We start from the raw sequence: 19,491 nt of genomic DNA on the forward strand, positions 1-19,491 counted from the left end.
ATTTCATATTAAGTGTCATTCTAATTTTTAAATTTTGTTCAGTTGTAATTATTTGTTTTACTTTTCCAATGCAAATATTACATAAATTTTTCAACTTTTACCTTTATAAAATTTTGTTCAATTTTTCATTGAAATTTTTTAAAATTTTGCTTAATTCTTGTGAAAAAACCTTAAATGACACTTATTATGAAACATAGAGAATAATCTCTAGATAATATCAATATTTACAAATTTGATGTTATGTTCTCTCTATTTTTGTATATTTCATTGGATATTATAAATATCAATTTGACCAAACTGAATAATTCATCCAATTAAAAATGATCTATGTTTTTTTTTAAAATGTTCAAAATTTCATTTTTATATTTTATATATTTTTATCAGGCAATAACAGTATATTGTTAACTTCTAATAAACTATTATTTTTATTGAATTTTGTTTGGTTAAAAATTGTTGGAAATATTTAATCACGAAATAATACATTTATAATTAAAATTTAAGATGTTACTTAATATGCGTGAAAATAGTATCATTTTAACATTTTTTCTTGTTAAAAACAATATAATTTTTAAACTATATTGAACTTATAAATTAACTTCACTGATGATTGATCTTACTATTTAACTTAAATGATATTATTTAAATAGGTGTCATTTATAAAAGTATCAATATATTTTTAATTATTTTTAATCTACGTAAGAATATCAAAGTGATTTTTTCTATAAAATGGAAAGAGTATATTTTTTTAAACACATGGAGTATTTATGTTGGTTTTTAGACATTGAACAAACAAGCATCGGTAGGTAGGACACTACTGGAATGATATGAAAGAAAGAAAAGAACACAAAATGCTTTTGCAGAAGATATACCTCTAACTCATTCACTCAGTTTTTTTCTCTCTTTTGAGAAATACACCTAAATTTACAACAACTCCTATTCTTTGTCATTTTCTAATTTAAACCAGTATTTTAATATTTTCAGTGTCGTAAACCAAAATATGGAGTCATTCTAAATAACGATATAAAAACAATTTCCTGGTTGTTATCAAAATGGTAGCTTGAAAACTAAGTTATACATATCCTACTTTTAATTAAAGTAAGACTAATAATGCAAGTCATGTATCACAGATTTTCCATGCAGAGAGCTAAAATGAAATTAATAATAAGAATCGGTTGACTCTTTTGTTGTTTTATGATAATTGAGATGGCGGTCTGGAATCTCTCATCATCGGTGTGTTTTTTTTTTTTTTTTGAGAATATCATCGGTAAGGTATATATATATATTATATATTACTTCGACAAATAGACATAGTCGATCACTTGGTGAACGATTTAGGTTATTATTAGGTAATTATTTATCATTTCACGTAAAGCACATTTTGTCGAAGTGATACGTACGTGTCTATTTTTATTAGGTAATTATTTATCATTTCACGTAAAGCATATAGACAACTCATATTTTTAAGGAAAATTTGGAGAAATATACTCAAATAGGATTACAAATAGGTATATTTACCAAATCGTCGAATCTTCATATTTCTTAATTCCTAATTTATTTTATATTTAAATTAAAAAATTTACATAACAAAGATTGTTTTAAATAAAAATCTTTAGACAATAGTTCTAGTATTTTAAGGAAAATCATATTGCATATGACTAGTAGATAATGACTTTCAAGAAGAATGAATATTTTCCTATTTCATTTTCTAATTCTGCTTCTATTTTATTATGACAATAGTTCTATTTTTCTTTTATTTTAGGAAAATCATGTTGCATATGACTGGTAGATAATGACTTATAAAATAAACAAATTATAATTTGCTTTGACTTTATCATGAATTTTACATAGATTTTATTTATTTTCTTATATAAAGAAGTTAAGTTTGTTTGCATTCTCTTTTTTTTTTGCATTCTTTACAAAATACTCATTCTTCTTAAAAGTCATTATTCTCCAAATTTCCCCTAAACTTAATGATAAGTCAAAAAATCATAATTTATTTATTTTATATTTTTGTGATGAGCAAAAAATATTGTTATTGTAATTTTAAATGCTAAAATAACATACTTATCTCAACATACAAATTTATTTTAAATATAAATTATTATAATAATATAATTCGTATTAATATTGAATTATATCTTAATTATTGAAATATCTAATCTGGGTAAAAAATCAATTCAGATTTAAGAAAATATAATTTTTTCAAAAAATAAAATAGAAGGTGTAGTTTTCAAATTTCAAACGGTTAGTGGCGTAATTTACAAATTATCCTTATTTTTAATAGACAAATAGACAAGGTAATTATTTATCATTTCACGTAAAGCATTGTATGAGTGTGTGTTGAAACTTGAAATTGAGCACCTCCATCTATCTAGGAAGAGTATATAGGTGATTAAAAAGCAAAAAGAGTGGAAAAAGAGGAGAGAGGGTAAACCCTCTTCTAGCAGGAGAAACATTGAGAACTTCCCTAGATGCTCAAAGCTCACTTGTCCACACATTATTTGTAAGATGTAAATATTCAAATTATATTATTTAACTTAATTCTATTAAAATTATTAATTTTATAATTTTTTTTATAATCCGGAGATATCTGGTAGAACGAGATCCAACCGACTAATCTTATGTCTTTTAGTCATATAAATGGATAAACCTGAGTTGTCGTGAATTCAAATCCAGATCCTTTAAAAACATTAAGATGCCATGATAATTGTATAATGTTAAAACATTAAAGAGAAGCTCTTAATGGTTTGAGGTACTCCAAGTGATATGTTTCTATTTCTTATTTGTATTAAAGTTTTGAAATGAAAAGATTCTAAGTGATCTGTTTTGAACGAGAAAATCTGTTTATATTCAAATGTTTGAACTATATTGATAAAATTGGGATTTATTTTGATTTATGATATAAGTTTATGGTATTATGATTTATTTTGATTTATGATTCATTAGGACGATTTAGGTTTTGTAAGTTGTATGATTAAGTATCTGATTTTGGAAATATATTATATAATATCAATTCAAGTGTGTTGAAATTTATATGTGACATAAAAGATAAGAAGTTTGATACACCAAACCTCTATAACTTTCTATTTTTTAAATCAAAATAAGGGATGTCCAAATGTGGACAACTACATTTCATAAATTTCCATATAACATGAATGTAATCTTGGGTAATTTTAGAAAAATAATGTTTATGCATTGATGAAATGCAATGTATACTGTTTAACGCCCTCTTCTCTTTTCTGTAACGCCCCGACCGTCTACGGCTAATGGGTCACACACGCCTGTTTTCTCGGCCCGTGGGTTTCATCCCATCCGACGATCGGTCCGTTAATTTTCAAGACTCGAAATCATTGTTTACTGACCCTGCAATCACTAACATAACCTTTTCTCCGTGCTTTGGTCTCATTCACACACTATCGCGAATCACTTTCCGGTAGGTCACATCATTCTACTAATCTAACTCAAGTATGTTTAACTCTGAAGTTATAAACGGATATATGTCTGAAAAGGTAAGTGCATTTTGATGATATGGGTAGCCAAATTAATTCATTTAAGTCTTTTCATATATCATAACTCGGGATGTTACGCTCTTTTCCTTCTCCACATAGCTTGTACATATGTATAAATATAAAAAAAATTCAATTTCGAGGAAGTCATAAAGAAAAACAGTTTCTAAAATGAGTTGGATAAGTGTACATATGTACATGGGGGTTTGTAAAACATCGTATTTGTGGATAGCAAAATCATGTTTTCTCATCAACCCGCAAAATCACGTTTTCCCGTCAAACTGCAAAATCAGGTTTTCATGTAAAATTATAAATAGATTTTTCAGTCAAAACCGAAAATGACATTTTTTTCCAAAACCACAAAATAACATATTCCCTTCATAACCGTAAATCATGTTATTTTGTCAAAACCGCAAAATTACTTTTTCTGCAAAAAATCACTTTTTGTCAAAACAACAAAATTATTTATTTCGTCAAAACCACAAAATTATGTTTTTCTATCAAAATAGCGAAATCAGTTTTTTTTTGCCAAAACCAAATAAAATCAAGATTTTGAGGAAAACATGATTATTTGGTTTTATGGGATCGTGATTTGTTGTTTTGGTGAGAAAATATGATTTTGCGTTTTGTATGGGATTTTGACGGAAAATATGATTTTACAGTTTTGATGGAATTCTTTTTTTTTTTGTTTAAACATGAAAATGTCATTTTGCAGTTTAAACAGAAAAATCTGACTTTCCAGATTTTGTGGGAAAATCTGAGTTAGCAATTCTGATAGAAAAATCTGATTTTATGGTTTTGACGAAAAAGAAATTTGTGGTTAATGAGTGTTTTGTTATTTAGTTAACTATTACTTAAATTTAAATTTTATAAGTTGAGTTGATAGCTATGGCCAAAAAGTTGGGTAAAGAAAAAGAAAATGTGTTGAAAAAACAAAGTGTGTTTGTAACAGAAAGTATGATATTATATAAATAGTAAGTGCGAAAGTAAATATCTTGTATTCCCTCTATTTCTGAATAAATGTCATTTTAACATTTTTTATACAGATTAAGAAAATAATGAAAATATATGTAAGTTATTATTAATTACACATCTCTGACCAATATATAGTATTTGAGATAAATAAAATTATTTATAAAATTAATGCATTTACAATTAATTTTCAGGTGAAAATAAGTATAATTTGCATTGGATCTGTAAATGATAGTTTTTGTGTAACAAGAAAAAAATGTTAGAAAGACACGTATTATGAAACGAAAGGAGTATTATATAAGTTCTTTCTGAATAGATATATAGTTTTATAGAAGTCGTTGTTCAGAAAAAAATGGTTTATAGAAGTGCTTCAAATGTCGTTGTAACCAAAATAATATAAGAAGGAAATAAGGTCAAATCTTGAGTCGCATATTGATGGTGTCTCTTTCAGACGGCTGTGGATAGCAATTTTCCCTTGTTGCATTATTCAATTAATTAATTATAACTATGAGATAAATAAATTAACTAGTTAAAATGGTTAAAAATCTTAATTAATTGAGTGGTTTCATAGTTAATTAGCTAACTAGTGCCATTGGTCATCTTAAACATAATGATGTTTGACAATCATTGATTGTTTTAGGTTATTAATGTGTAAGTTTCATCTAATCCGTTCCTTGGGTCACTAGACTTCTCCTAATAATTTATTCAAATAGATATTTTGAAAGTGATATTCTGTTATCACATACACATCGATGCATGTTTGATGTCTCCTCTTAATAGAAAATGTAAGTAACTACGTATCAACCGTTCATAGTATATTTTCACTACAAGAAAACAAATAATTAACGAGGGCCATTTTCCTCGTTAATTCCTCGTAAAAGGAGGTTTACGAGGAATTAACGAGGAAAAGCCTTTCGTCGTTTTTCGTCCGTCGTAAAAAAGGATTCGTCGCCATTTCCTCGTAGAATAGCGAGGTTTCGGTTTCCTCGTAAAGACGAAGTTAATATTTCGTCGTAAGTTCCTCGCCCCCTTTCCTTGTAAATCACTCGCTTAATTTCCTCGTACAAACCACGTGAACCACGCGTCGTTACTTACACGTAAGATCCTTGAAATCATATCCTCGTAAATTCGATGTAATATCCTTGAAAGGATTTCCTCGTAAAATCGATGTAGAATCGTTGAAAGGTTTTCCTCGTAAAAACCTCGAAAGCCTTTCCTCGTAAAGACCTCGAAAGACTTTCCTCGTAAAAACCTCGAAAGCATTTCTTCGTAAATTTCTCGGAAATATTTTCGTCGTAAATAACTCGTAGACTTCCATTTTTCGAATTAATAAAATATTATTTGATAAATATAATAATTATTAATTTAACAAAATAAAAATATTTAAATATTGGATTTATAAATAAATTTTAAATAAAATTCACAAGCAAGAAAATATTTTATATATAATTAAGTTTTGGATTTTATAATACATAAACCGAAAAAAAACTAAAAAAACTAAGGCTCGTTCATCGCCTCGTAGAATTCCTCGCTCCTCCTCGTAACATCCTCCTCGTTATGTGTGCCCGATGACTCGCCTGGAATGGGATTTTGTTGTTTCATGTTCCTCAACAAAGCTTCCCATTCCGGATTTGTGGACGCTATAACGTCGATGAAGGCTTCGAGTCCACTCACACGGCTTTTGGTCGCGCCCAGCTCGGAACGCAACTGAGTGACTTCTTCGGTCTGTCTCTGAGCATAAGATGATGTCGCTCTCGGGACATCATTGACGGAACCGATCCCCAACGTACGTCCCTTTTTCTTAGGGACAACCTTAAAAACAAAAAAATTATATTTGTTAGTTAAATTTAAAAGGGAAATTTAATCAATTAATAATTAAAAAGATATAATGTTAAAAAATTTACCTCCTCGTAAATCTTATCCACTTCAGTTGTGGATAAGGTAACTGGTAATCCGTCGCCGGACTGCTGGGTCAGCTGAGTCTGGCGCTCCTCAACCCGAGCAATTACGTTGTTGTAGATTTGCTCGGACTTGCCATCTAAAAACTGGCCCGCCTTGTTTTTGTGGGTCCGCTCGTAAAGTTCCGGAAGAGTCGGGAGACGTCCCAACTCTTTGGCCTAAAAACATTTAAGAAAATTGTTAGAAATATATTTAATTATATTAAAAATAATAATTAAATATTTAATTACGTACCATTTTCAAACGGACACCGGCATGTGGTTTTTGGCCCGTAGAGTGTAGCATCGGGCCGTTACCGTGCTCGTCTACCGTGTTACGGGCGGCAGCACAAATGTTTGCGATCCTAATGGAGTTAGGATCCTTCCAGTAACGGATGAGGCCGTCCCAAACATCCGTGGTAAGCTCAGCGGGTTTGCCACGGGTGTACCCCTTGACGATCCAGGCACCCTTCCAGTTGCAAACCGTGTCCGACAAGCGAACTTGCGCCTTTTCGTAAAACGCCTTCCTCACTCTCTCACTGACCCCGATGGACCAATGATACTTTTGCTGCAAAAAAAAATTAATAATTAGTTAATAAAAAAAATAATTAATTAATAGAATTACTTACAGCGTAAATCTTGAACCACGTCTTTCGGATGTAGATCGGCGTCAATTTCCAGTTTGGATGCGCCATGGAGAAGTAACCTTTAATCGTCTCGGTTACATCTGTCGCAAGGGAATTGTCAACCCCAAACCTGGAAAAAAATGAAAATTTAAATTATTTAATGAAGTTATAAATTAAAATAATTATTTAAAAAATACACTTACCATAAAGTCCCGTCGGGTCTGTCGGGGTCTATGATTGGTAAACCAGCTCTGCCTGGCATACCAAGAATATCCTCGACAGTGTACTGCGAGAAGGGAACAGTAGGTGGCACCATGAGATCGGGATGAACAGCGGCGGGGATCTCAGGAGGAGCCATCGGAGGAGGCACCGGAGGAGCCATCGGCTGAGCCATCGGCTGAGCCATCGGCTGAGCCATCGGCTGAGGCTGAGCCATCGGAGGAGGAATCGGAGGGAAGAAATGCTGAGTCTCGGGAACAGACTCCTGATCCGAAGAACCTGAACCGCCGGCACCTGAAGAAGAACCTGGCGGGTCTAACTGACTACCAGGCTCACCGAATATCTCCCTGTAGTGAGCAGTAAGCATGCGCTGGCGAACCTGCAAAAATATATTTTTTTGAGATTATGATCATCAATAATTAAAAAGCTATCATCAATAATTTAAAAATCTATCTAACAAACATAAAATCCGTAAACCTATCTAAATTCTCTAAACTAACCACCTAAATTAACCACCTATCTAAATTGTCTAAACTAATAAAGGGGGCGAGGAAATTACCATTTTCGGAGGAGAGAGGAATGGGAAAGGAGTTAGAGACGAAATGGGGAGGAAGTGGAGAGGAAGTTGGGAGGAATGGACAGTGTGAGGTTTGTGAGGTTGTATATATAAGTTACGGAGGTCTCGCAATTTCCTCGTAAGTTTACGAGGAATTAAAGAGGCCCGTGTTCCTCTTTCTCGTAAAAACCTCGTAAGATTACGAGGAAATTGCGAGGCCCGTCCCAAACTAAACGATAAATTAGCGAGGCCCGTCTTTTTGTTACTCGTAAAACCCTCGTAACATTACGAGGAAATTGCGAGGCCCGTCCCAAATAAAACGATGAAATTTCGAGGCCCGTCTTTCTGTTCCTCGTAAATGCTTCGTAAGTTACGAGTTATTAACGAGGTTATTTTCTAAACCTCTAAACTCTAAACCCCAAACCTTAAACCCCATCTTTCTTATATTCTACTTCATATATTCATAACATATCAAAACTCAAAATTTATAACCACAATTCTTTAACTTCTAATATCAATCTCTTCTTCCTAATTTAAACTTATACAAAATCAAATTATTTATTTAAATATAATCATTTGAAGATTTGAAAATATAATCATTTGAAGATTTGAAAATATAATCTTTTGAAGATTTAAAATATAATCTTTTGAAGATTTAAAAATATAATCTTTTGAAAATTATAAAATTATTAATGGGGTTTGGAGTTTTGGATTTAGACAAAATAGATAAGAAAGATGGGGTTTGGGGTTTAGGGTTTAGGGGTTTAGACAACATATCTCGTTAAAACCTCGTAAACCTACGAGGAAATAACGAGGAAAAAAAAAAAAAAAAGAAAGCCTCGTTAATTCCACGTAAGCTTACGAGGGCGTTACGACGATTTGTGCTTACGTGGAATTAACGAGGCCCGTGTATTTCTTTTTTTCTACTTTCCTCGTTATTTCGTCGTAAATTACGAGGAATTACCGAGGTTTTCTTTCTAAACCTCTAAAATCAAAAACCCAAACCACAAACACCATCTTTCCTATCTTCTACTCTTCATATTCCAATCCCAAACCTCAATCCTTTATTTTCATTCAAACCTCAAACTCAATATTCTTAACATTTCAAACCTCAAAATTTATAATCACAATTCTTTAAATTCTAATATCAATCTCTTCTTCCTAATTTAAACTTATACAAAATCAAATTATTTATTTAAATATAATCATTTGAAGATTTGAAAATATAATCATTTGAAGATTTGAAAATAAATATTTTGAAGATTTAAAAATATAATCTTCTGAAGATTTGAAAATATATATCATTTGAAGATTTGAAAATATATCTTTTGAAGATTTAAAAATATAATCTTTTGAAAATTATAAATTATTAATGGGGTTTGGAGTTTGGGATTTAGACAAAAGAGATAAGAAAGATGGGGTTTGGGGTTTAGGGTTTAGGGGTTTAGACAACATATCTCGTTAAAACCTCGTAAACCTACGAGGAAATAACGAGGAAATAAAAAAAAAAAGAGCCTCGTTAATTCCACGTAAGCTTACGAGGTCGTTACGACGATTTGTGCTTACGTGGAATTAACGAGGCCCGTGTATTTCTTTTTTTCTACTTTCCTCGTTATTTCCTCGTAAATTACGAGGAATTAACGAGGTTTTCTTTCTAAACCTCTAAAATCAAAAACCCCAAACCACAAACACCATCTTTCCTATCTTCTACTCTTCATATTCCAATCCCAAACCTCAATCATTTATTTTTCATTCAAAACCTCAAACTCAATATTTTTTTTTATAATCGAATCACATGCATTAAGTCTGAAAATCAATCATATTAAAACACAAATACATCAATCAGATACATTTTCGTCATCACTAGAAACATCATCATTTTCATTAAACTCGTCTTCAACAGCTTCATCTGTGCCATCGTCGGTAAGATCTTCATACTCATGATTATGCGGATCAATGAGAAGAATGTCATCAATTTGTTGTTCAGGTTCCTCGACTTCATTTATCTGTTCTTCTTGCAATGGTGGTTCTTCTCCACTTATGATTCGTCCTCGAGGTGTAACTTTGATCACGGATAACCAATTTATTCCCGATTCTCTCATCCGAGGGTATGGAAGGTAGCTAACTTGATCTGCTTGTGAAGCTAAGATGAAAGGCTCGAATTTGTTGTACCTGAAAATAAAGAAAACATAGAAATAAGCTTATTCTACTCATGTATGCCAATAAAGAATTTGTTGTACCTTCTTCCACCATTGACATCAACTACACCGAATTTGTTAAACCGAACACCTCTGTTGACGACGGGGTCGAACCACTCACATTTGAAGAGGACGCATTTCAGCTTCAATATCCCTGGAAATTCCACTTCGATAATCTCTGTCAAGATACCGTAGAAATCGGTTTCCCCTTTCACACATATTCCATAGTTACTGGTTGCCCGCTGTCTACCATACTCATATGTGTGAAAAGTATAGCCTCGTGTGAAATACATCTGTGAAGTGGTGACCTTTACATGTGGAGATTGAATTACTTCATGTAACCACTTAGGATAATCTGCATCGTCGTCAAAATCAACCTGCAAAAACAAAGTGAACGTTAAAATACAAATCATTTATGAATAAAGAGTTTGAGTTAATACCTGACTCTTCAACCATTTTATAAAGTGTTGATCTTTCCTTTTGTCTACGTCAGTTGTGGATATACCAGGGAATGTTTCTTCGACTTGTGAAACAAATAGGCTGTAAAATCACTTTTTATATTAATTAATATTTGGCAATTATATATATGTGTTAATTATATATACGTGTCCATTTATGTTACCTTTCAAAATAACGAATCAATGGATCCTCACAATTAAGTAGAATATAGGTGTGTGCACTATGAGCGTCTTCTTCACTCGACCACCAAACCTCTTTTGATTTTCCACCCAGTCGCCCAATCTGGCTAAAGATGTCTGGAACACCAGCAACTGCGTATGTTGGCGCGACACCACCATCATCATATCTCCTTGGAGCTCTTTTCCGAGTACGTACTTTTGACGCAAAGTAGTACGATGTGAAGTGAGAAGTTTCTTCCGTCAAACTTCCAGCAATTATAGAACCTTCAACCTTTGCAAGGTTCTTTGCTTTTCCCTTCAAATATTTCATGGCTCGCTCATACTGATACATCCATCCGTAATGTACAGGTCCACGAAGCAATGCCTCATATGGAAGGTGGACAGCTAGATGCTCCATTACGTCAAAAAACCCAGGAGGAAATATCTTCTCCAAGTTGCACAATAAGATGGGAATGTTCTCTTGAAGCTGTTCCACGACTTCTACTTTAAGGGTGCGGGTGCTCAGATCCCTGAAAAATGCTCCAATGCCTTGTATATTCCAAAAACAATTATACACATATTAGTCATATATATTTCAAACTAAATCATTATATATAAATAACTGCAATAATAAATATAGTACCTGCAAGTGCTTCATGTACGTTTGTAGGAAGTAGCTCCGCAAAAGCAAAGGGAAGTAGTCGTTGCATAAAGACATGACAGTCATGACTCTTCATCCCAGAGAATTTTTGACCCTTTTCAACGCATCTAGACAGATTTGAAACATACCCATCGGGGAATTTCACTTCTGATGCTACCCAGTTGAACAACACCGACTTTTTTTCTGAAGACAATCTGAATATCGGAACAGGAACTTGCCCATTGCTGTTTATATGTAACTCGCTTCTTGAGCAAATATCCGGCAAGTCTAACCTTGATTTTATGTTGTCTTTTGTCTTCCCGGGACATTCAATATTGTATTCATGATGTTCTCAAAGAAATTCTTCTCTATATGCATCACATCGAGGTTGTGGCGCAGAAGAAGATCCTTCCAATATGGCAACTCCCAAAATATACTCTTCTTGTGCCAGTTGTGATGAAACCGTAAGAATCAGGCATATTAGGGGAACATGCCAATTACCACCACGAGGAACTGTTTCCAAAACTCCATAGTAATCGAGTTGCTTTCAGTTTCTTCTCCAGTTAAATATGGAGGAGGAGTGTCTCTCACAACCCTTTTGTGCCTAAACAATGTCTTGTTTCTCGGTACGGATGGCCAATGGGAAGAAATCTACGATGACAATCGAACCAACTTGTCTTCCTCCCATTCTTCAGTGAAACGCATCTGTCGCTCCAATTACAATATGGACAAGCTAATCTCCCATGTGTAGTCCATCCCGACAACATCCCATAGGCAGGAAAGTCACTTATGGTCCACAAAAGCATCGCTCGCATCGTGAAATTCGTCTTCGTTGAGCAGTCATACGTCCTCTCCCCTGTTGACCACAAATCCTTCAACTCTTTTATCAGTGGTTGCAGGAAAACATCCAGCGACCTTTTAGGATGTTTCGGACCAGGTATTAATATGGTCAAGAATAGCAACTCCCGTTGCATGCACATCTCCGGTGGCAGGTTGTATGGCGTAAGAAAGACTGGCCACAATGAATATTGTCTCCCTGACATTCCGAATGGACTAAATCCATCTGTGCATAATCCGAGATACACATTCCGGATATTGCTAGCGAATTCCGGATATACTTTGTTAAATGTTTCCAGGCTCTTGCATCTGATGGATGTGTCATCTCACCATCCGTCTGAGTATGCTCGGCATGCCATCTCATCTTTCCAGCAGTCTGCTCTGATTGGTACAATCTTTTCAATCTGTCTGTAATTGGTAGGTACCACATCCTTTGGTACGGTACCCTTATACGTCCCCGTCCTTGCGGCTTGAATCGTGGCTTCTTGCAGAATCGACATTCTTCTAACTTCTCATCATTTCCCCAGTAGATCATGCAGTTGTCGATGCAAACATCTATCATCTCCGAAGGCAACCCAAGACTATACACCAGTTTCTGAATCTCATAATAAGAATCAGCAGACACATTGTCTTCCGGCAAATACTCTTTGAACAAGTCTGCCCATTCATTCATGCAACTTTCAGGTAGATTGTGATCAGTTTTAATATTCATCATTCTAGCAGCCAACGACAATTTAGAGAGACCTTCTCTACAACCACTGTAAAGTGGTTGATTCGCCGCATTTAACATTTCATAAAACTTTTTTGCATCTATGTTAGGTTCATTCTTCATCATGAGCTACAAATGCATCAGTTACCATATCATGAACCCTATCAAAATCTACCATCTGCTCCTCCTGATGGTAACTAGGTTCATTATGCAAATGAAGAGCAACCGGTTCTTCCTGAAAATTGCTATTACTACTACTAGCTTCATTCTGATCATAATTATTATAACCTTCTCCATGTTGAAACCAGATATAGTAATTTGGCGTGAAACCTCTATTTATTAAATGCTTCCAAACATTTTCACGATTTGCCAATTTCGAATTGTTGCATTTCCGACATGGACAGAACATCTTACCGCTTTCTAGGGCGAGCGGTGGGAATCTGCTTGATGCATAAATGTCTCCAGTCCCGCAATGTATTCTTTCGTCACTCTCCCGTTAGCATCTCTATGCATATACATCCACCTCCGCAACTCGTAGACATTCCCAGAGCCTGACATTTTTTTCCTTTCACGTTTTTCTTTTTTTTTTCTTGTTGGTGTGTTTAAATGATGTTGAAACTTCCATATTTATAGAAAATTTCGAATCTGGTAGTTGAAGTTTTGCGATGAATTTGCGAGGAAAAGGTAGGTAGCAAAAAAAAACGTGCTTTAAAATTCTTCGTTAAGTTCACGTATATCATTTCCTCGTAAAGGTGACGTAAATTTACGTTGATTTAACGAGGAAATTATATTTCCAGTTTTCCTCGTAAAGATAATGCAAGCTTTACGTGGTTTTACGAGGAAAATGTATTTCTCGTAAAGACCACGTAAAGTTACGTGGGCTTTACGACGAAATGTTATCTTCGTTAGTTTACGAGAAAATAACGAGGTTTATTTCTTTCGTTGTAAATTCCTCGTAAGTTCCTCGTACATTTACGAGGATTATATTTCCTCGTTAACTTTCCTCGCCAAAATGCTGTTTTCTTGTAGTGTTTGGTCAAAAAAACAACCGTTCATAGTATCAAAAAATGTTTTAGATTTGGCTGAAATTAGTAATGGACCGTCACAGTGTAGAATTGTGATCTTTTATTTGTTATTCTGGCTGAAATAGAGGTTGCTCATGGATTTGTAATCGGTATAATAATCTTTTGTTTTAGTCAATAAAATTATTTTATTAAAATTTGACTTACAACTTTGATCAATAAGCTAACCCCAGTGAACTATAACCTTCGAATTACCATACGTCTTTCGAATTCTTTTAAATTTAGAGTCATCCTTTTAGTCAATTAGAGTATCCAAAGCAAACAATCAGAACCGGATTTTTTTTTTTTTTTGTTTAAATCAGAACCGGTTATTAGACCATCCGCATTAGTGAATTTCGGGGAAAGGGTGGAAGCTCGATTCCCAAAACAAATTTTTTGATTATTTATTATATTTTCATTTGATTAAAAAAATAATAAATAAATCAATTATGGACTGACACATATCGTGGAACCCACGAAACAGTGTTGAAAATATTATAATTTTTCTTTTGTGTGAACTTTTGATTAAATTTCCAGTGGGATGCTCTAATGAGCTAAAAATAATGAGAAAAACTATATCTATGGCCATTGAAACTGTACCAAGCAAGCAACTAATGATAATCTTTTATATGCAAATGACATTGTACTCGAATCAAATTATTTTTGATATTATAACATATAAATCAACTAAAGCTTGTTTACAAAAAGAAAAAAACATATAAATCAACTACTGACTTTTTTTTGGGCAACGATCAACTACTGACTACTGAGTTGATTGAAGGTGTAACGTTTTTTATTGCTACGTAGGTGTACGTTAGCGTACTGCATTGTTCCAAATTGCAAATGTCATGTTTTGTTTTATTTGTTTAATTAATTCTAATACAAATACCAATTCCATTTCAAAACGATCTTATACAGTATGTTCCAATATTGCAAAACCATATATTATCTGTACAGTACTGCATTGTCCAATATTGTTTTAAATGATCTATAGAGTATCTATAACAGTACTGCATTATTCCAATATTGCAACACCATACATTTTTATTAATATTTTCCACATATTGAATCTAATATAATTGCATAAAATTTTGTGGTTATCTATTTTCCACAGTTTTAAACTAATAAAAATCAATAATGATTTTTTTTGCAGTTAACAATTAATCATTATTAATTGATAAAAATACCTAAAAAATATAAAAATGTATCTTTCTAAAACAATTTTCTCTAAACACATACGTTTTTCTAAATCAGAAAGAGTATGTCTCTTCTACAAATTTTGTGAATAAGTTACAAAATATTCATAAATTTTATTGGAATTGAAAGCCAATTACAACTCGAAACTTTTACATATAAATATATGAAATTTTGTATATCTTTTTTCAAAATTAACACATATACATATATATTAAGCAAAATTTTTTTTTAACATATATAGGCAAATTGCTAACTAATTTCCTATCCAACCAAGCTAATATAAAAACAATGAGAAAATCACATAAAAACCCTCAAAGTGTCACTTACTAGCACTTTAAACCTTGAAGTTTTTTCACTAACACATTTAACCTTCAAAGTGACATTTGTATCATAAAAAACCTCCAAATCAAAAAATTGACCGGTTCAGCAGGTAATTTTTCAAAAATAATTATTTAATTAATAAAATAAAAAATAAAATAAATAAAAATCCAAAAATAAACAAAATCGAAATTTATATAAAATTTACAAAAAAAAAATTAGAAATTAAATAAATATATTAAAAATTAAATTATTTTCTAAAATATTAATAAAAATAACTAAACAATTAATAATAAATAAGATTAAATTTAAATAGAGAAAAACTAAATAAAAAGTTTACAATTTTTAAAAAATGAAAATATAAAATTCAAAATTCACAAGTGACGATGATGGTTTCTCACATAACCATTAACAATGACGATAATTAACATATCTCCAATGATAGTTTCCAACACCATCTTAAAAATGACAAAAGAAATATTTTTCAAACTTTTGATTTTCATTTTTGAAATATATGAATTTTTTATTTTCTGTTTTTAGTTTGATCTCATTTATTTTTTGAATTTTAATTTTCTAAATAATAATTAATTTCATATTTTTTCTAACTTTTTGTAATTTTATTTTTGATTCTTATGTAATTATATATTAATTAATAAAAATCAAAAAATTAGAAAAAAACAGAAAATTAATTAAAATTTAGAAAATTAAAATTCAAAACTAAATGAGATCAAATTAAAAACAGAAAAAAATAAAAAATCATATATTTCAAAAAAATGAAAATTCAAAAGTTTTGAAAAAGATTTTTTTTTTGTCATTTTCAAAAATGATGTTGGAAACTATCGTTGGAGATATATCAATTATCGTCATTGTTAATGGTTATGTGAGAAACCATCATCATCACTAGTGAATTTTGAATTTTATATTTCCATTTTTTAAAAAAAATGTGAACTTTTTATTTAGTTCTCTATTTAAATTTAATCTTATTTATTATTAATTTTTAGTTTATTTTATCAATATTTTAGAAAATAATTTAATTTTAATATATTTATTTAATTTTCTAAAATTTAATTTTTTTTAATTTTTTCATTTTTGTAAATTTATTAGAATTTTCGATTTTTATTTATTTTGGATTTTATTTATTTATTTTGGTTTATTTTATTAATTAAATAATTATTTTTGAAAAATTACCTGCTGAACCGGTCAATTTTTGATTTGAAGATTTTTTATGATACAAATGTCACTTTGAAGGTTAAAAGTGTGAGTGAAAAAACTTCAAGGTTTAAAGTGCTAGTAAGTGATACTTTGAAGGTTTTATGCGATTTTCCCTAAAAACAATAAATCCGATTACCTAAATAATATCTGCTCGTTCCTCTTTCATCTTATAAATTCTAAATTACGAAGCTTACAGTGTCTTTTGATATAATGAACATATAAGTTATTTTCAAAAGTGCTGTACTTTTAGTTTAGTTGGAACGATTAATTGGACCAAGCACGTCTAACCACAGAGCCAATGGTTCATGGCCACATCGACAACCACAGTCCAACTTTGGTTCAATAGCTCCTTTTTTATTTGATCGCACTGCACCAGACCACGCGCATCTAAAGTTACCTAACCCATTAGGTATATCATAAATTAATAACCAATATATCTTTTTACATGATTTTTAGTTTCTTTTTTTTTTTGAGAAAAACATGATTTTAGTTTCTCTCGTTTTAATATCTTTTTTATGTGAATATCCTTTTTGTTGCTTGTAGTTCATACAATGTCATATTTTTTTCGTTTCTATGATGATGTTTTTGCTTGCTATCATGCGTAACAATGTTCAAATCTGGTTAGTAGTTATTGGGTATGAAAAATAGTTTTAAAATATTAGTTTAGTGTCGAGTTCGATCTTCAAGCCAAGTATATATTTTTTTTGTAAATCGCCACATAGTATATATATATATTTTTTTTTGTAAATCGCCAAGATATGTTTTTTTGCAACAATATTTTTGAAGTTGAAGTAATTAGAACAATAATATCACCAAATCACCAACATTAACAAGTACGCTCTACGCTAGTTTATTTATGTTTAACTATATGGCTGCAGTGAATGATTTTGTCATATTAATTAGTTTTTTTTTTGACACAAATCAATTTAATTGTTAATAGTTGTAATCAGATATTAAAATCTAACAGGTGCACATTTAGGGCCTGACTGGTGTAACCGCAGCCGGTTGTGATTGCGGTTGCGGGAGTTTGCGGGTGCGGGTGGTTGCGGTTTTAAGTGTGTTTTTTAGAGATTTGTACGACTGGTACAACTGTTAGAAATTGTTTGCGTTTGCGGGACTCTTATGACTGGTAAACTACCAAACACAACATCTGTTAAATAATAATTAACAATATTTACATTTTATGTAATTATAAAAAATATTAAAAATCATAATAATATGATAAATATAAAATTTATATTTATAAAATCATTATTTAATTTTAAAATTTATATAGAAATATTTTAGTTTTGAATTTTTATAATATAATTGAAATATAATATGAATACATTTTACAATTTCTTATTATTCAATTGAAAATTTTTATTGGATATTTTTAGTATTATTTTTATTTATTCTGTTTTAAAGAAAAAAATTTTTATCCTCCCGCAACCGCCGCCCGCAACACGCAAACCGCTAGCTGGAACCAGCTTTTGATTTTAAGAGGTTCGGAGCGGCGGTTTGAAAGCGATTTTATAACGTTTTTATTGTGATTGTTTCGAAACGCCAACAACCGCTATGAACCGCAAAAGCTGCGTTTTGCGGGTGGTAGCGGGAAAAACCAGTCCAAACACCTTACTTAAGAGTTGAACGCCTTCATATTAATCTAGATTTCCGCTCGATTCACTCGAATATCTCAAGAAAAAAGATTACCAAAAATATATATATATATATATATTATATATATTCTCAAGAAAAATTGTCATTGTATGTATGGGTCTTTACTGAACATTTATTATAAATGTTCGTTTGTTAACGCCTTTTTTACCTATATTTTACCAGTAACTTGTATTATGGAAATTTGAATTCAAATAATACAAATATAACTTTTTTAAATGAATTAGTTAAATAATTACTACCATTTAACTCTCAATGTTGTAGTTAGTCAGTCCAAAACAAAGGTAAACATGATTAAATTAAACTATTACTGAGAAAGTCTATTGTTTGGACTTTGAGTTGGAGCCGACCCATTTAGCTGAACCAGCATCCATTAAATGAACCAGCATCCATTATGAATGGATCAATGTGAAACTATTGCACTTCATCTCGTACAAGAATATTATTATCAACGTAAATTAACAATACACATTAACTAAAATCATAGTAACGCATATATAACATGACAAAATTGGCTTTCAAATTGCTTAAATAGTTTGTTTATAGTTTTAGAGACAATGTATATTTTGTTAGTCAACATCCTTATACTACTATTATTCAGCAAAATATACTAGTTCTTTATTTGGTTGCAGAATTAGTAGGATTATTTTTCTATACATCTGTTATTTTTAATCTTCCAAGGCCACATCTACCATTAGGAAAAAGTCTTCATGGTCATACATGAATAATTTTTTTTTATAATGAAAGTAACTGACTTTCTCTTGTAATCTACTTCCCCTTTTTTAAAAAAATATAGTTTTTAACATTTTTTATACAAATTAAGAAAATGATGTAAACATTTATGTTCTTATTAATTACACCTTTTGAACAATAACATCTGAGATAATAATTACTAGGTGTTTTCCTGCACAATGTGCAGAAAAATATTTTTTATTCAATGTATATTTAGTAATATATATGTATATATATAAAAATTAACAATTTTGAAATATTCTTTAATTTATATCTTTTTGTTAAAATATATTAAATAAAATTTTGTAAATGTAAGAGAAAATTTTGTTAAGTGTATAATTATAAAAATAAAACTAATAATTTTCTAAAATTTATGGATATTAAAAAAACTAATAGTATTGGATTAGAAAATTACATTTAAAAACTGTATAATTTTGAAAAACTGTTTTAGTAATAATAATTATAAAATAGAATTAAATTTTGAAAATTCCAAAATAA

At 31.0% G+C, this 19,491-nt stretch overlaps 2 protein-coding genes across 2 annotated transcripts; both read right to left on the minus strand.

Moving 5' to 3' along the window:
• Positions 1–5,806: 5,806 nt before the first annotated feature.
• LOC130508150 (uncharacterized) lies at positions 5,807–8,091 on the minus strand. Its single transcript, XM_057003407.1, has 6 exons — positions 7,820–8,091; positions 7,245–7,639; positions 7,045–7,171; positions 6,672–6,983; positions 6,383–6,595; positions 5,807–6,290 (listed from the first exon to the last, which is right to left on the minus strand). The coding sequence occupies exons 1-6, from the start codon at positions 7,820–7,822 to the stop codon at positions 5,976–5,978; spliced, it is 1,365 nt and encodes a 454-aa protein (XP_056859387.1). The 5' UTR covers positions 7,823–8,091; the 3' UTR covers positions 5,807–5,975.
• Positions 8,092–9,616: 1,525 nt separating this feature from the next.
• Positions 9,617–11,609, minus strand: LOC130507894 (uncharacterized). The gene is made up of 5 exons (XM_057002628.1): positions 11,275–11,609; positions 10,637–11,180; positions 10,455–10,554; positions 10,057–10,391; positions 9,617–9,988 (listed from the first exon to the last, which is right to left on the minus strand). The coding sequence occupies exons 1-5, from the start codon at positions 11,366–11,368 to the stop codon at positions 9,655–9,657; spliced, it is 1,407 nt and encodes a 468-aa protein (XP_056858608.1). The 5' UTR covers positions 11,369–11,609; the 3' UTR covers positions 9,617–9,654.
• Positions 11,610–19,491: the final 7,882 nt, after the last annotated feature.

Source organism: Raphanus sativus, chromosome 2 (assembly GCF_000801105.2).
Source record: "Raphanus sativus cultivar WK10039 chromosome 2, ASM80110v3, whole genome shotgun sequence".
NCBI classification, from domain to species: domain Eukaryota; kingdom Viridiplantae; phylum Streptophyta; class Magnoliopsida; order Brassicales; family Brassicaceae; genus Raphanus; species Raphanus sativus.

Excerpts from the sequence above, each read along its gene's own strand:
- LOC130507894 (XM_057002628.1), bottom strand. The coding sequence starts at position 11,368 with ATGAAGAGTCATGACTGTCATGTCTTTATGCAACGACTACTTCCCTTT. Across the intron at positions 11,181-11,274 it reads CGTACATGAAGCACTTGCAG|GCATTGGAGCATTTTTCAGG; the intron begins GTACTATATTTA and ends GGAATATACAAG. Across the intron at positions 9,989-10,056 it reads GATGTCAATGGTGGAAGAAG|GTACAACAAATTCGAGCCTT; the intron begins GTACAACAAATT and ends CTTTATTTTCAG.
- LOC130508150 (XM_057003407.1), bottom strand. Across the intron at positions 7,172-7,244 it reads AGACCCGACGGGACTTTATG|GTTTGGGGTTGACAATTCCC; the intron begins GTAAGTGTATTT and ends ATTTTTTTCCAG. Across the intron at positions 6,984-7,044 it reads CGTGGTTCAAGATTTACGCT|CAAAAGTATCATTGGTCCAT; the intron begins GTAAGTAATTCT and ends TTTTTTTTGCAG.